The sequence below is a fragment of the Athene cunicularia genome (assembly GCF_003259725.1).
Source record: "Athene cunicularia isolate RWA chromosome 3 unlocalized genomic scaffold, athCun1 chr3_part1, whole genome shotgun sequence".
NCBI lineage: Eukaryota > Metazoa > Chordata > Aves > Strigiformes > Strigidae > Athene > Athene cunicularia.
In genome coordinates, this window is record NW_020799097.1 from 124,207,745 (window position 1) to 124,226,172 (window position 18,428).

The 18,428-nt window shown below is 37.6% G+C and overlaps 1 protein-coding gene across 5 annotated transcripts; it reads left to right on the top strand.

Annotated features, from left to right (window-relative positions):
- TRMT6 (tRNA methyltransferase 6) lies at window positions 1-17,983 on the top strand. 5 transcript variants are annotated; one of them, XM_026846382.1, is made up of 12 exons: window positions 1-106; window positions 650-816; window positions 2,249-2,376; window positions 2,785-2,894; window positions 5,366-5,457; window positions 5,546-5,629; window positions 6,841-6,965; window positions 8,183-8,547; window positions 8,787-8,872; window positions 12,882-12,984; window positions 13,070-13,156; window positions 15,831-17,983. In XM_026846382.1, the coding sequence occupies exons 6-12, from the start codon at window positions 5,598-5,600 to the stop codon at window positions 16,002-16,004; spliced, it is 972 nt and encodes a 323-aa protein (XP_026702183.1). In that variant the 5' UTR covers window positions 1-106; window positions 650-816; window positions 2,249-2,376; window positions 2,785-2,894; window positions 5,366-5,457; window positions 5,546-5,597; the 3' UTR covers window positions 16,005-17,983. The 5 variants fall into 5 exon arrangements, with proteins under 5 accessions (XP_026702183.1, XP_026702185.1, XP_026702184.1 ...); XM_026846384.1 differs by lacking the exon at window positions 2,785-2,894 and having other exon boundaries at window positions 5,366-5,461; XM_026846383.1 differs by lacking the exon at window positions 2,785-2,894.
- Window positions 17,984-18,428: the final 445 nt, after the last annotated feature.

Here is an 18,428-nt window from a genome sequence, read left to right on the forward strand (position 1 = left end):
CGGGCATGGGGGACGGCGTGTGCTCGGGCTCCCGCATTTGTGAGGGGGATTTCGCCGTCCTGAAGCGGGATGATGTCTTCAAAGCGGTGCCTGTGCTGCGGCGGAGGTGAGGGGCGCCGCGGGGCTTTTCGATCTCGCGTGTCAGCTCTCCCTCAGTCGGGGTTGGCGCTTTCCCCTCCCCCCTACCAGTGAGGCGGCTCCCACGGTCGTCGCGCGGCCCCGTCTGAGGGAAAGGGGGTCAGAAATAACGGCCTCGTTAGGCCCATGGGGGACAGGCAGCGTGAAAGATTTTAATGCTGTGTTCCTATGACCAAAAAAAAAAACCCAAACCCAAACCATCAAAACAAAAAACCCCCGGAAAATTTCCTAGCTGCTTTTTTTGTAAGAAGTTGGAAGATCTTCAAGATGGTTTTGTGTTGTCATTGTCGAACCAGTGCCGACTGAAGAGGTGCAGCAGCCTGAAAAGCGTATTTTCATTATATTTATCTCGCTGTGGCATCTAATTTCTGCGAGATGCAGCGCTGATTTGTTTATAGGGATTGGCCTCAGTGTTCTCATCGGTGTTAGACTGTAGGAAGATGCTGTCAGTGCTGGATAGTTTGTAGTTTGGAGAAGATGCTATGAAAGGTCTCCTATTTCTTTTTCCTAGGCTCACTGGCGTAGCAAGAAGCGCCTGCACCCCAGCAGGAGTTACTGTAATCAGTGGACACAGCCTGGGCTCTTCCTATTGAGCAGACAATTTTATAGACCAATGTGTAGAAGTCAGTCTTGGGTAATGTGGCCAGACACCTGATTCAATAGCATGGAGATTTAAAGGTACAATGATCGAATGAGACTGGTTTAAAAATGGCATAGCTCCGACCTAGGATTGTGGGAGTACTGGTTATTGACAGGCTTGATGTTCACCAGTAGAATCTGGCACCAAAATCAGGTCGTCACTTTGTTAGCCTGCAGAGCACCACCAAGACCTCTCATTAGATCCCTCTTAAGTTTTTGTTTAAAACTCCTACTATAAAGAAAGAATAAAAACATCAAAGAGCAAATATTCTCACAGGAAGTTAAATAACTTTCACCTTAATTTTTACTTTGCTATAATCTGGTGAGAGTAAGAGCACTCCAAGAACGTGTGACAATATGTGTTTGGGTATTCTGTTTAAAAATGGTCATTGAAATGAAATTTCAACACATACACACATTTTTCTATCCAAAATTCTTTTCAGTCATTTCAAGTCTTTTATAATCATTTATTAGTTTTTAAAAATCTCGGTTGGCAAGGATTAATAGACTTTATGTGAGCAAGTATAATGTTAATTTTTTATTAAGAGGATGTGGTAATGTCTCTGATGGAGCTTTATTCTTATGCTTTATTTAAATTCTGGATTGTATTTGGGGGTACAAATAATACCATATGTAAAATATATGCATGGATTGCGTATTTCAGTCAGTAGAAAATTAAATAAAAACTCAACCTTTTTGTTTAGCTTCAGAATTAGTGATGAGTATAATAAGCATAATAAGAGCTTATATTGGTAAGTTTTGATTCAAATGTGAGTGTGGCATATACACTGGTACTTGTTTCGTTTGACAAGATCAGTATTTTTCTGGTTGGCAAGGAAACCTTTGTAGGTCATCCTGAAAGTTAAAGGCTTTTTGGATCCTGTTTTGTGCGAAGAAAAAAAAATGCAAACCTCCTTTAGTGCAATCAAACTGAAAGGGAAAATAAAATCTTTTGTTTGTTTATTTTTTCTTGTATTAAACATTTCTAGGATTCCAAGTCACTCTACTGTCTGTTTTCTTCATAGTTTTTTGGTAAATGTTATTTCAAAGGAGCTCTGCAAAATACAGGTTCATGCTCATCTTTTTGCACTAATCTGCATGAGCCAGCCTAGATTTCATATACTTTAGATTAATTTATTTCCTTGCCTTGTTCTGACTTTACCTGTCAAAAATCACACAATATAATTCACATGCTGTAGCCTTTTTCATCTGCCAATTTAGAATTCTTTTGAACTGAAAAAAAATTATTTTTCTTACTCTATGCTCAGTTTAAGTTCTTTGTTCTTCTCCTAACCAGTTTCAGTTTAATGTGGTTTTGTGGTTAATTTAACTTTTTATACTTGTCCTGGTTTTCTTCAAGGATACAGATAAAAATGGCATCTATGAAGCTATAGTTTAGTTTCAGCTATTGTGGGTTTCACACATAGTAGAAACAATGCTTTTAATATAATTAACTTTTTTATTATTTCAGAAAAATTATTTTTGAGAAGCAGTGGTTCTATCTGGATAATGCCATTGGACATATTTATGGAACTACATTTGAAGTAACCAGTGGGGGAAACCTTCAGCCAAAGCAAGAGGTAGAAGAGACTACCACAGGTATTGCGGAGGATTGACTGGTGGTTGGAAAACCGAGTTCCAATTAATTTGTTTCTTTGATAATAGCAAAGATGATGGAAGAGCTTTCTATTAATCATTTGTTAATTTAACATCTTTCTGTCATAAAAGTGCATGGTTCTGTCTTGATCTGCTGTTTCACTAGCCCTGTAACAAGTAATACTTTTAATATGGGAGAAAATGTGCACTTCAGTTTGGGTGAATCTATATATACTAAGGTGTATTTTACATATTGCATTTCACTGATTGCTTCGGCAATACTTTGCAAGGCCATGAAGCATGTGGGTTTAATCCCGAGAAGTTTGCTTTCTGTGAAACTAAAATCATGTGTTTCTCCAACTTAAAGATGTTTAGTGCTAGATTTTACAAATCTATATCCTTTTCCTTTAGAAACAAAAGAAGCAGGTACAGATAATCGTAACATAGTTGACGATGGAAAGTCTCAGAAACTGACTCATGATGACATAAAGGCTTTGAAGGACAAGGGTATTAAAGGACAGGTAAAAATAAGGTTTTGGTGTCATTTCTGTGCTACCTTGATGGTTATATTTGAGTTTATGAAATAGACTATTCTTTTTATCGATGTGTAGACTTTCGTGCTTTTTCTTTGTTCTTCTGCTCAAGTCATGCTTTTCCTAAAGATCTGTTTTTACAAAAATGCAAAGGCTATTTTCAGAGAAAACTTCATGTAAGGTTGGCGACTTTGTCAATAGAGAGTAAAGTATGAATTTTTACGACATCAGAAGTCATAACAGACAAAAAGAAAAACTAAAACCGTAAGGAAATACAGCTCATATAATCACCTTTTATTTTTGTTTGTTTATGATTCAAAATGCTGTTTCTCTATACGGACATATTGAAACTGAGCAATAATTAAACTATTAAAGGTTTATCAAAGGATTAAGGGTAAACACCAAAGTATTAACAAGTAACACTATGTAGCAGACATACTATCACTGTGCCTCTAGGCAGTACTTAACAAATGCATGTGCTGCCTGGGTTTTAGCTGCACCTCAAAAGCTAAGGATATTCTCAAGAGATCAATTCTGTTCTGTTAGAAAAGGGATTGGTTTTCACCCTGCACTTTGTCAAAAAGAAGTGAGGCCATCTTAGATGTTAAACCACTGCAGCCAGTTCTGTTCTGCACATGTTGTCAGGCAAAACTCTCTCATATTTGATTTATCCTTTCTAATAATAAGAAGAAATTGCTCATGCTTACATCAAGTTCATCTCCTCTTTGCATCTCACCGTTTGCTGTTGTTCTTCAGAGCAGCTATTCTGCTTTCGCCTGCTGAATAAGGGACGGGTCCAAGGAGTTCAGAACAGTATTTCTTCTGTTTCCATGCCTGTGCTGCTCGTGTTACCTCTTTGAAAAGAACGTACTAATCTGTCTGATAGCTTCAGTATTTTCTATTTGTTCTCATTATCCATGGCAGAAGATCACTCTGGCTTTTCTGTGTGTCCTCAGCATGTCTACCTCTACCATACTTTTATTTTAGATTATTAAAATATCCTACATTCTTAACTCTGGTTTCTGAACTGTAGCTGAATATTCATTTTAAACTGTGTTATATTAGTAGCAGTAGATACTATTCTTCCATAGATGTCTGGTAAAATCTGAACTCATGTTTGTGAGTGGCATGTCTTCGTGATGCAAGCTTAAAGATGATGGTTATTTGAAATAAAACCACCTCAGTGTTAATGAGGTTTGATGTCCCATTACTTCCCAAATCCTTCCTAAGTCCTGAGGGATAGGCGTTGGGATGAAGACCTGAAGTGGCATGTACTCCCATAGTGCTGCAGTTTCCTTTTGGCTTTTGCTTACCCTAGAGAAATATTACCCAGTGTCCTCACTGTAAATTTTACTGAAAAACAACCAAATAACCCAGAGGAAGAGTTGGATTGGCAAATGGAGGAGATTAGAACAAGGAGACCAGGAAGCAAAACCTAGAATTCTGGGAAAACCTGGGAGCTAGAGAAGGAAGAAGTCGGGGGAGTATTATAGGAAATACCGAGGAGTCTGATGTGGTGCAAGGGGCTGGTACTGGAGTCTAGCACAGTTTGGGAGACAGGCGAAATTAAGTAGGGTAAGGGTGATGTCTGATAAGTAGCCAGAGTACAGGGGAGGAACTAGCACAAGATGAAAAAAAAGACACCCTCAGAGACAGCAATGCTGATGTCTGTCAAGTGACCCAAAGAGTGAAGAGGGAGTTGGATTAAAGTCAATATTATAAATTATATCAGGTTGGATTAAAGTCAATATTATAAATTATATCAGGTTCCTTGGGGTTTTTTTTTGTAAAATATTTTTGCCTGTATGGCTTCACAGAGGACTTACTGTACTGTCATGCAATCCAGTTACTATGGGGAATGTTAGACTGACAGAATATATGTCAGTTGTTCCATAATAACTGACAATAAACATACCCTGTATTTAGAATGAGGCAGAGTTAATTAAAAGTAGCTAATCGCTTAGAAAGCAGGGTAGTCTCATTCACATTCAGCATGGGAGAAGAATATTTAGATACTGAGGCTTCACAGTGAGGGCTGAAGTAATGACTTGCTGATGCTGAAAGGAACAATCCTGCTTTTGCCTTTTTTTCTGGCCATATGGGTCTGCCCTCTCTTAGGAGTTAGTTCTTGCACCTACCTGACTCTTTCCCCACAAAATACCCTGTTTCCAGGATAAGAATTTTCAGTTTTGTCATTTTTCACTGGCATTACATAGCTAAAGAACACTTAGAGACAGAAGTACGTGATTAAAATCCTGTACATAGTCAGGGCAGTGCCTTGTTTTTCATGTTGATTAGTAGACATTTACTTTTTCATTCTATTTGTCAATAGAAGTTAATGGTATAGATAACCTCTACTAGAAGAAAGTGTTTTCAGTGTTGTTTAAAAATATACTGTATATGAAATGAATGAGAAATAAATACCAGGTGTATAATAAAAACAAATTTTCTTTTCCAAGGAAATAGTTCAACAGTTAATAGAGAACAGTACAACATTCAGAGACAAAACAGAATTTGCTCAAGATAAGTACATAAAGAAGAAGAAAAAGAAGTAAGTGAATTTTAAAATGTGGAAAATACTTAGTAGTTCTCTAATTTGTTGAGCTTGAATTAAGACTATTACTGTGTGTTTCTTACAGATACGAGGCAGTTATTACAATTGTGAAACCATCCACTCGCATTCTTTCAACAATGTATTATGCAAGGGAGCCTGGAAAAATTAAGTAAGTTTTCATTTTGGTTCTTTTTTCAAATTATAGCAGCAAGATATTTTAATATATTTCAAAATACCAGTATTATAACAGAGGATATAGTACTCACAGTTCTTTTTTTTTTCTGTTAATGGAAAGATTGCAAATTAATAAAAAATAATGTGATATAGCAAATTAATCAGTGTGCTATTGCAGCAAAGAGGAAAACTGTTTTACACACAGCATCAGCTTTTACCATTTCCCTACCACCACCATCTTGCTAATTACCTATGTTGACAGAGGCCCTTTGCATTTTCCGAAGTATCTCTTACTGGTTTTGGTCAGTGGCATGTCATCCCCATGTAATCACAATCACAAAAGTAATCACAATAGTAATCACAATAATAAGCCACTTAGCAGAAACAGGAATTTCTAATGTGTTAGGGTTTCACAACCATCTTCAATCAGAAGTCTCCAGAACTTAAAAACATGTAGTTAACATTGAGGGGCAGGAGTGGAGGGGCAACGAGAACAGAGATTTTGCCGTCTTTGATTTTCACTTACTTGAATTAAATGATACTTTGTTACAGGTGTTGCTTCAGATGGACTGATTTATTATTTTTAAAGTAGTAATGGTAGATCTAAGATGCTGAGACTTGAAAACCTCAAATTTATGTTATGTAAGGCTTCTCAAAGCTTTTTGCTTCTCTTTCCCCCATCTCCTTCGCTTGGCTTTATTTATCTCTTAAGATTTCTTTGCCTTTCAGTGTTTCAGTGCAGGCATTGCAGTCAAGAGTTAGGTTTTGATCTTGGGTTGCAGGTGGCACGTGCTGCTGTGAAAAGATGAAGATCACTAAGGATACATTACTGGATTAGGAATGCATTTAAATGCCATTTGTTCTTTACAAAACTGACATGTCAGAGAAAGGAAAAAAAAAAAAGTTCAAGACAATACTTTGACTGGCACAGCATGATATGTGTGCTTCCCTACTTCGTACCCTACTTTTGCTATTTTCTTTGTAAAACTACCCATTCCCTGTTAATTTCTTCTTGGCTCTGGTTCTAGTCCTTCTTTATTACAAGATGGCAAATTATAAGTTTCCATATGGTGACTCAGACCACTGATGCTGTTCCTGGATATCTACCTGTAATCTGACTTTTTTTGACAGGCTCCTGAGCTAATACGCATCACGTCTAACTCCAATAAACTAATTTGATATTTCTTAAAACCCTCTGTCTTCTAGCCACTTGCGATATGACACCCTAGCTCAGATGCTGACTTTAGGAAACGTCCGTGCTGGCAGCAAGATGATTGTCATGGAAACATGTGCAGGCCTTGTGTTGGGTGCGATGATGGAGCGAATGGGAGGTAAGTAACTTGATAGATTTGGTCATGTACAGACTGAGGGCTTACTTGAAACCTAAGAAATACACATCTCTGATATTTTTAAAAGGCAGTACCTCAAAATACTTTCTCAGTTTTTTAAAATCTACTTTTAACATCTCCAGTATTCAAAGAGGTACTTGTTTTTCCATTGGAGAAAGTTATATTTTGCATATTTCAGTTGGATTTGTCTTTCACTATTTAAAACCCTATGAAATTTAAAGTTGATACCACTGTATGTAGATCTGTGTTAGTTTCTCTCTTGGCATAATGGCATTGTGTTTAGAAAAGGCTGTAAGGAGCTTGCATGCAGATTCTTCCCAGGCACCTGGGAAGTCCAGGAGAATGAACAGCAGAAATCAGGAATGACAATACCAGAATTCAGACAGCCCTCAGCACTGAAAATGTTGTCATTCCTCTCAATCACTGTGGCAGAGATTTAGCATCTGCAAAATGTGTATTTTAGAAGTAGTATATGACATTTTCTTCAGCAGGTTCTAGGAGAAGTTTGACTTGTTCTTTATTTCTCAAACCCAGTTAATTAGTTTCATTTTAAGTCATTCAGAGTCACGGGACAGAGGTGACAATTGTATTTCAGAAGCGTGGGAAGGTAGGAAATGTGAGGTAATGTTGTGCACCCAGATGTGCTGTCTGTGGGCCAAGAAGCATACAGGCAGTTACACTACAAAGAGGTTTTGTTTCAGCAACTTTTGGCCGTAGGGATACTTTCTGAAGTAAATTAAATAGGATGCAATTTCAATGTAATTACTGAAAAGTTCTTTTTTGTATATTTAAGCATCTGACATCTCTTGCTTTAGAGGGCAGTCTGCATATTGAGGGAATTCTCTGCCTATTTAAATTATCTCTTATTTTTTATCAAAACCACTCCATAGTGAGAAGTAACAAATACTGTAGAAAATATTTCTTTTAAATCCTTAATTAAATTAGCTTTTCTAACAGTTTGTCACCACTTACACATTTTGGGCTGATCCTAAATACATGTTTAATAGATGCATAATCTTTGAGTTACCTTGTCCTTCTGAGTTGCAGTAACTTTTGTCCTTCCAATAAAGATTTTCTACCTTGAGGCATACTTCAGCAGCCTGTTAAATTTGATTAAAAGCAGGCAATTTACTTACCTATTCATAAATGTATGCAGAAATCCTGGCTTTCCAGTGGTTTTGATTCTTTTGCTCTCATAGGCTATGGATCCATTATTCAGATGTATCCAGGAGGGGGTCCTGTTAGAGCTGCTACCAGTTGTTTTGGATTTCCGAAACCTTTTTTCGATAATCTTCATGAATTTCCTCTCAGCAAAGTGGATAGTCTCCTCTCTGGGACATTTTCTACAGAGACTCTGCCTTCAGAACCTGAAGATAACGTGCTGGTAGAAGACGAAATCAATGGGTTGATGGAGGAGAAGCAGACTTCCCTACATGAAACAGAAGAGGAATCGACTACTGAAGCAGCTATGGAGATCAACCAAACAGAAGAGCAAGAAACAATGGACATTAATGCTGATGATGCAGAATTTAAAGAGATCAAAGAAAAAGAAAATAAAGAAAATGTAAGAATATGTATTATGGCTACTCAAGTTTTACAGTTTCTATATACTTAAAATTCTGCCATCAGATCAGACGTGCTTAAATACAATTTATTCACATGTTAAAATGGAACTCTGGAAGTTGTCTTTTGTCTTATGTTAAGCCAGCTGAGATTCAAAAAACAAAAATTTAGTCCATGCAATAATGATCCAATATATAATTACTAGTTAAAAGTGCAAACTATTTGTTTTGTTGTTCAAAGGTTCGGGAAAAGCAAAGAAAACAATGGGAAAGAAGGAAAAAGCTAATAAAAACTGCTGCTTTGTTGAGAGAGAAGAATGCTGATGGGTGAGTTTGTAGTCAGAAAGGTCTTCTGTTTGAAAACACATCTACAGAAAATAATTTCCTTTGAAACAAATAAAAGGGTTGTTTTAAAAATGCCATGGGTTTTTTTTAATATTTATAAGGGAGCAGTCAACCCAGGTAAGTCTTGGGTCTTGTTTGGTTCTTATCTGGTTGAGCTTTTTTCTGTTAAATGGTTTAAAATTTCATGATCTAAGTCATAGTTTTCTGACTAGCTATGAGTAAACATTACCAAAACAAAATCTATTAGAGAAACACAATCCAGGTAGAATTGAATACAAAATGACTGCTGCTAAAAATCACACTGTTCTAATTGGCAAGGTAGAACATGAGGTTTTATTAAATTGGAACTAAGCTTGTTGTTCTGGGGTTTGGTTGGTTGGTTTGTTTTTAGAAACTCGTTTATTTTTTACACACGAAAAACCACATAACTTCATTTTACCTGCTTTAGCAAGGATTGGTTGTTCCCAATGAACAATTTAACGTGAAGATCTAATATCAGAACTCTAAAACAAATATGATAAAAATATTCCTAGAAATTCAGCCCCAAAATAGTGTAAGAGCATTTGGTGATTGTCACTTTTTCATGACATTCTTAGCAAATGCTGAAGTGATTTAAGTTAATCAAGTAACATTGATTTAGTTAATTTATTAACATTAATATTAATTTCTTCATAAGAATATGGGAATATTCTCGGAATAAATTCTCATTGGGAATAAAGCTTTTCTCCTTGGATAAATTTTAATACACATTTATTGTTTATGTTTATATGCTTGTATATAATTCCTGGTTTTATTCTTATGAAATGTTTTAACTTGTTTAGCATATTCAAGTGGTAGAATTGTGATGTTAAAGGAGGCTTGTGAAAGTACCACATATCTCTTGGGCAGCAGCATCACCACTGGCGATGCCTGTGAAGGACCAGTAAGCTGCCTAAACAGTGGTAGCGTTTGTGGTGGCTTTGCTGCTGTCCCCTGCACCCACAATTAATGTCTGCGCATGGTCTGGCAAAGTGAAAATTAATATTTGACTTGACTTGATTCTTTCTGTAGTGTAAAACAGTATATTTGGTTGTTGATTAAGTTTGAGTTGAAGGAAGCCTGTTTATTCTTTGTCTCTTGTTCATTTGTTTTCAATCACTTTTATACCTCTTTTGTCTTTTGTAATGCATGAAAGCTGTAACAAATTATATACTTGAAGGGATGAGTGATTCCTTGCTTTAGGAAGTCTTTGGCATGGGCGGGGAGAGAAATTTATGGTTGTCCGAGAGAACTGTCCCAGGTGGCTCAATCAGGATCACCTTTCTGTAGGTGTCTGTCTTTTATAGCCCACTCTGTTTAGGTCAAGAACCACAGGGTCCATGTACTGCTAAGCCAGGAAGAATTGGCACAGAATAAAGAAATGCTTCAAACTAATGACTTGGAATGTGAGGAGAAGCAGGCAGGGAAGTAAGGATTTTGTTTTGTTTTGCAAGAGAGAAGCGGGGAAAGGATAGGGGAAAGCTGGTTAACGCTGGAGGTGGGGACAAAGATTCGGGCGTACTGTCAGTGTAAAGAAACACTGGTTGTTAGGTAAAGATGGGCACCAACTTTAGGACAATTCTTGAAGTCCTGAATTTTATAATATTTACTACTTAATGTAGAAGGTACAATTTAAATAAAATTTATGTCTTCTGTGCTGTTATGTGATAAAACAATCCTTCTACTAGACTTATTTGTTCAGCTCCATTTCTGAGTTGAATTCTATCATAGGTCTTTGAGGGGGAAAAAAGAAAGACAGTCCTTAGAGATTTAGTATTCTTCTTTAGAAGACATTCTAAAGAGAGAGCGTTACATTTTTCTGATACGATGAAAGCACATATGGGTTTATAGACACTCTGTGTGTTCAGGATTAGACCACACCCCCTCTCTCAACCCTTCTCTGCCCTTCTTCTACCCCCTCCTTCTCCCCTCTCAGCCATTACATTATTTTTGCAGCTGACCAGATGACCTGCTGACAGCAATACCTGCTGCCATATGAGAGAACAGAATTTGGTTTTTCAGAGCCTCTCTCATCTCTCACTTACCTTCCTGTTGTCTGGCAGAGCTCCTGGCAGCATCAGAGCTCCTGGCAGTTCCAGGCCTTCTGAGGCACAGTCTGGAGTCTTTTTTTCTTTACTGTCCACTTGGTTAATTACTGAGCACAAATTTTTTTGAAGTTTAGAATTAGGGTTAAATCTGTAGCCCTGAAGGCCATGGCCAGCAGAAAAGTGAAATAGAAACACTGTCTCACCTCTTTATCTCTGTTTAGAAAATTGAACATCAATTTTTATCTCCTTTCTGTCAGATAAATTGCATGATATCTCTGGTGCTGTACGTTTCTCCTGGAGAACAAATGTTAATTAACTGACTTTATTAATAACTTTTCATATAGTAACCACATACTCGAGAAGTAGTTTAACTATAATTAGCCCATTCTTTCTGCACAAGTACAACTTACTAAGCCATTGAATAACCGTTCCTTGCAGTGTAGTTTAGCAGTGATATTTTTGATTAAAACTCTAGATACCTGTAGAGAAACTTAAGCATTTGTAAGTATGAGTTACAATGTGTTACTAAAATGAGGATGAAGAATAAAATATGAAGTCTTTAAGTTGGCAAGGACATAATTTCTTCTTAAAAGATTTTTAGTCATCCTCATTATATTGTTTTATCATTAAATAATAACTTTTTTATATAAAACTGTATCTAATGAAGATTGCCCAGCGAAGTGCTAAGGCTTGGACAACAAACCCAAGCTGGAGTTGACCTAGAGATGAATCCTGTATACTTTATAACTGATAACCATTGTGCTAGTAGGTACTGTACTGTTATAACAACCCACTACTGCTGATGTAAAAAGTGCTAAAGTATTGAATTACTGAAGCCTGAACAACAGGCCCCAAGCCAAAGCTGCTAACTTAGTCTGTATCATTAACAAAGTATGCAAGCTCGCTAGTGAAAGATGTGGCCTAGAATATAAACAGTGTGAGGATGAAATGCTGAGAGAATGTATCCAACTTCCCTTGTTTAGCCTTGTTCAAGGCTGAGAACCCACATATTTGGCCTTGTCAGAAACTTCCTTGGTCTCCCACCCCAAGCCCTAGCCAGGTGGAATCCAACAGGATTCCAGTGGTGGAATCCAACAGGAGAATGAGACTGCTCAAAACAAAGGTGCCAGGTATTCTGGCTTGTTGATCTCTGGTATATAAGGCTGGGCCCACTTGCAGCGACTTTGGAAGCCTCACCTACGAGTGGACGCACCGCGTAGGATTTCCCCCTTGCCGGGACAGGCTCTCCAAATCCTCGCTGTAACCGGGGCTCCCCAGTGACTGTGGGTCTGGATGATGGTAACATGCAAGTGGTGATGTATCCTTCTTAATCACACTCTCTCATGTACTAATGATTTGATGCATTAGCCTGTATTTTCCTATTTGTTGCTTTAGGTGCATTATTCCGCCTTTTCTTACTGCATGTTTTCTCTATTACAGTGTTACATTATTTGGTTATCGCCAGTAGAATACACCTACTCTGTTCACTCTGGTGTCTGAGTTTAATTGGTATCCTTAATCAGCAAAACACCCAGTCTAAAGAATCACGACTGAGATTACATTCTAAGCAACAATTAGCAGTCACAAAATTTAAATGACATTTGGACAATGGTCTTAGGGTAGAGAAAGCAGCATGGAAATTCTTGGGTCATAAGAATTATTGTGGAGCTCAGTGGCTTAAATGAGCACTTCTGCAACACATTTAATATACTGCACTTTAGGGAACAAGTGTTTTATCCTCTTAATTATGCAAGTAGGAAATCGTGATTTGGTTTTTTTTATTTGGGGAGTTATTAGAGCCATGAAAACATGGTGATTAGCAACATTTAATCTATAATTGATTGCTCTGCTAAGTAGGAGGAAACATCACTTGATGAATAGGTTTTGGAAGCAGAAAAGTAACGTGCATGAAATTTATTTTGCAGCTTAATTGTAGCCAGCAAGTTTCATCCCACTCCTTTATTACTTTCTTTATTGGAATTTGTTGCTCCTTCAAGGCCTTTTGTTGTCTACTGCCAGTATAAAGAGGTAAATCAAGTATGTTACATTAGCTGTTATAGTTCAAGTTTGAGACTATTCTGCTGTATAACCTACTCTTTTGGTTTTTTTTAAGCCATTATTAGAATGTTACACAAAGCTGAGAGAAAGAGGCGGTGTTATTAACCTAAAGCTGTCTGAAACGTGGCTACGAAACTATCAGGTGAGGATTCCAGTAAGTGACTATCAACCTGCATGAATACTAGGGAGTGAAACAGTCTCTGAAAATTGTTTTTTGGACTGACTGAAACTGTAAGCTCATGCATTTGTTTTATCAGGTTGTTCAGAAATTAATTGCCAATTTCAACCTGTATGTTTGAAGTGGCATATCTTAGCTCAGAATAAAATTTATTAATCGAAATAACACATTTTTTGCCAATGAGAAACAAGCGTATTTATTCCGGTTGCATAAAATTCTGGACTTCTGGAGGCAGTGAAGTTATCAAAGGCAGTTTCGGCCTCCCCTTGGTTTCTGAAGTGTCTCCTGCACAGGAAGCTGCCGAGATGCTTGAAAAAGTGATAGTCGGTGGGCGAGAGGTCTGGTGAGTACAGTGGATGAGGCAGAGTTTTGTAGCCCAGCTCGTTCAACCGTTGCAGCATCAAAAGTGCAACGTGTGGCCGTGTGTTATCATGGAGAAGGATTGGACCCTTTCTGTTGACCAGTGCTGGGCGCAGCTGTTGAAGTTTCTGGTGTATTTCATTGATTTGCTGGGCGTACATCGCCGCCGTGATCATTTCACCTGGATTCAGGAAGCTGTGATGGATTAAACCAGCAGCAGACCACCAGACAGTCAGCATGACCTTCTTTTGGTGCAGATTCAGCCTTGGGAAGTGCTGCGGAGCTTCACCATGGTCCAACCACTGAGCCAATTGTTGCTGGTTATCATAGAGTATCCATTTCTCGTCGCATGTCACGATATGGTCAAGAAACGGGTCGTTCTGGTTGCAGAAAAGAAGCGCTGACAACACTTCAAAACAGCGATTTCTGTGATTCTCATTCAATTCATGCGGCACCCATTTGTCGAGCTTCTTCGACTTTCCAGTCTTCTTCAGACGCACAGAAACAGTTGATACACTTACCCTGAGTTCTTTTGCAAGTTCTTGAACAGTTGTGTGTGTATCTGCTTCCACCAGAGCCTTCAATTCATCATCGTCAATAGCAGAAGAACGTCCGCGACCTACTTGATATTCAAGGTCAAAATTGCCACATCGAAATTTTTGGAACCAAAGTCACACTGTCCGTTCGTTAACACTTCCCTGGCCATGTACCTCATTGATGTTTTGAGCAGCTTGCGCTGCATTACGTCCAAGTTTGAACTCATAGAAGTAGATCTGTCGAAATTGCTGTTTTGACATCTGAACTTCAAACCTCCAAAATTTGTCAGAAACACAGTTTATATTATAATTTAATTATACAGCGTGAAAGTTCATAACGTGAGCTTTTCAAAAATACATAACATTACGCCAGTCAAGAAGGTACTATTCCTGAAACATATACAATGAAAATCACATTACAAAACGGAAATGAATTTCCAAACAGCCTAATACCTGAGAGCAGTGAGAAAATACTCTGAAGAGTTTTAATGCTTCATTGCAACAACTTGAAATGAAACAAATGAAAATATTTTTTTCTTACTAAGCACTTCATTTAAACATTTGCTGAAATATTTGTAGCACACTGACAGATTTAATTGTTGTGCTGCTTTAGTGGCTAGGTGGCCTAAAGTAAGGGACAATGTTGCGTAAGAGAGACATAGCAAAATATTACAAGTGTTTATTCATTTCTGATGGTTGATAGCTGAAAAAAAATTTGTAATGTTAAGAATGGTGGTGCCTTACAAAATCAGTGTCTTCAAACAACCTGTTTTCTGAAATTAAAGTAACAAGAAGTTTCCAGTCTGGGAACTGAACAATAAAAACCAGATGAGAGAGAAAAACATCTCCACAGAGAAAAATGTCTGTTTGGCTGACTTTGAACAAGATGTTTGAAAATGGTGCAACAGCCTCTCAACTGTGGAGAGGCAGAAGCATGTGTGATTTCTGAGCAGCTCACCACCTCTGAAGAGGTTCTTGCATTTTACTAACTTTCTCCTTGCCTGTAGGCTTCTGGAGTTCATAAGGAATTGTTATTTAGGGGATGACATAATTCAGGGATGGACATAATTACTGACTATTGATCAGGAAACCAGATTTGGAACGATTAGGAGATTCATAGATGAAGGCGTTGACGTGAGTTAGGCTTGGCAAGGGTTACTGTGTCCAGGTTGGAACAATACTGCACTATCTCCTGAACACGCGGAAATCGGCTCAGAGCTGTGGTGGCAGTCAGAGCAAGGAGCCGCACAGCTGAGGAGAAAGCGTTTACAGAAAAGTATAGTGTAGCTGAAAGTGGTGGCTCATTGCTGTGTCCTACCTTGAGGGTAGTTATGTAAAGTTTAGAGTGATGGAAGTGAAAAATTACTGTATTAATACTGTTTTGTTAGACCAACTGGTTTCATGCAAAGTACACCAGTTCTGAACACATTAATGAGACTTTCATGTATCCCAAACCTTGACTTTATAATTTTGCTAGAAATGCCATGAAGAAGTAATCAGTAGTAAGAAGTAGTAATCAGAAAATAAGGCAGTAGTCTGTATTCTTATGTATTTCTAGAACAGGTTTCTGGTACACAGATACTTTAAAAATAAATACACTTTTCAAATGGCTGTTTGTTGTAGTGGCTGGAAGAAACAATGACATACTGTAACCTTAAATTACACAATTTAATGTGCACGTATAGCGTGAGTTTTTACAGATGCTTAGGTTTTTGTTTGGTTTGTATTTTGTTTTTTTAAAGGTCTTACCAGATCGAAGCCATCCAAAACTGACTGTGAGCGGAGGAGGAGGGTACCTTCTGTCTGGTATAACTGTTGTCCTGGATAAGGGCAAAGCTGATCCCAGTAGTTTAGAAGCACTGAAGATGGAAGAGCCATCGTCTAAAAGATGCAAAGTTCAAGACCTTCATTGTTAACATTTGAAGAATTGATTTGGTTTTTAGATCTCAGGAGTCTTACTGTTAGTAAAATAACAAGTAAATCTTCCACGCTCTTGACAGCACAGAAATTGTACCTGTCATACACCTGTCAGCAAAAAGCAGCAGCCATGCGGTAGGGAGGACTGTCTCACTCTGTACCAGTTTCTATGATCAGAATGAGAATATAAATCCTTGGAAGCAAACATCCCACTGAAAACACACTAGCTCTAAAAAGAAGAGAAGATAAAGCATCAGTGAAGGCATTCTGTTTGTTTGTTGCCAAAATTGGATATGATGAAGTAATCTTTTAAAAGGTTGAGTCTAAATCAGGACATCTAAGCTAGCTTCCCATTTTCCCAGAACAGTATCAGGGTAAAACGTTCTACAGAGTGATCTGCTCCCTCTGGACCCAGAACCCGGCTGTGTTCGGTAACTGAAGGAAGTGGAATGAACAGCAAAAATAATCCATCTTTCTTTCCAAAGGAACAATAAAGAGAGAATACTAATACTGGAACTTTGCAGCACGACCCCATGTTTTCCTGAAATGCATACAGAAGAGAAAGTGCATATTCATAAATCAAAATACCAAATATTTAGACAATGTCTCTATTAGTATTGCCCATCATCTTCCTGAGAGTTGCTATATGTTTTTATTTTAAGATATGACTATTTTGAAAACCGCTCTGTGTATATATATTTATTCTACTGTTTATCTTTCATGACATATTTTTTTTTTTTTAACTTTGCATTTGCCATTTTGATTAAACTGCAGGATGTTTTTCCTAATGAGATTTTATTTTTCTTACTCTTTCCTCCTTCTGGAACTCAGAAGGTCTAGCAGAGGCTTTAGGAGGAGAGTAGCCTTACTGGCCGCACCCCATTGAACCCACAGTGGGGAGCTTTAGGCCCACAGAGCAGCTCGTAGAGGCACCAGAACATGCCTTCCATTACTGAACTTACTCATCAGGCAGAATCTGGAGCTTTGGGATCAGGTAGTCAAACTCACAAAGCTGTAACATTCTGTACATCGACAAGAATAACATTCTTTTAGGAAAGCATTAGCTCAGAACAAAACAGGTTATATTTTGTGTAAATAACCTTAGTGAACAGGTATAAGATTTCTTCGAGATTTTGTCTACCTCTGTTTTGGTTTTTGTAAACTTACATCATTTTTTTTTTTTTCCCCTATTTTTATGGAAAGCTTTTCCTTTCTTATATGAAAAACCCACCAGTGCAGAGATGGTAGGTTTCACCATCTCCTCTCTATTCCACCAGCCATGTGGATATGAAAAATTTGCTTTGGCCCTCTGGCCTTCTGTACCGTGTGTTTCAAAGCACTTGTAAGGAATATAAATGTGGTTTTTATGAAGGTTTTTTTTTAGATTCTGGATTTCTCAACTTCTGTCAGGAACTAGTGGGAAAAAGGTGGGGAGGGAAGATCAGTTTTCCTTTACTATATGCACCTGCAGTAGACTGGGACTTGTATTTGATTAAATGCTGAAATGACCTAGCTTAAAGCAGTGGATAGGAGCTTGGAAGGTAGGGAAAGGCAAGAAAATTATGAAATGGTGTAAGACAGGAGATTAGTTCCAAAAAATTACCTTTTGTTTCAGTTTTCTTACCTGTAAAGCGGGCATAGGTACTTCTCTGCCACTTCCACTGAGCTGGCAGGTATACAGCTTTCATATTTTTAGTGCTACAGAGGTGTAAAACCAGTAAAGTTTAGGTTAAGCGACCAACGTTCATATGAAATCATACTTTTTATCATACATAATGTGCTAAAAATAATAATTGAGGAAAAAAATCTGGTTTATTTGTATAATAAAAAGATCAGTTTTGAGAAATAAACGGTAGTGGAACTCCTGAAAAATCACTTCAAAGCCAAACTGGCTTTGTTTCACTAGCATTAACACTGAGACTGAATCATGTTCCCTGGTTTTTAAATGCGCCATAATGCTTGCACCAATGAAAGATAGTAAAAAAACCTAGAAATAATTCTTAAAATCCTTAAATTCTAAAAATATTTAGAATTATTGATGTTTCAAATTTTTGGAACATTATGTAATAGTTCCTATTTTAATTGAAACACGTGAATAAATGAAACTCGAAAGACTAATGAGAAAAGCTTTGTTGGAATGCAAATTATGATTGCCTGAAACTCTAGGAAGCCTTTATCTTTTTACAAGTAACAACTTAAGGAAAACAGAACAAACAAGAATGGGAGTGCACTCTGTGAGATCTTAATTTGAAAATAACAGATGTAATGAAAAGCAGCTCTAAGAAAAGACAGAGGGGGATGAGGAAGGGGAAGGTGATACTTGGATGCCTGGATTTACTCTTCCTAAAGAGGGAACCTGGTAATCACTGGAGCCTCAAAGCAGAATGTCCAAGGACTTTTTATCTCCAGAAGTATATAACATA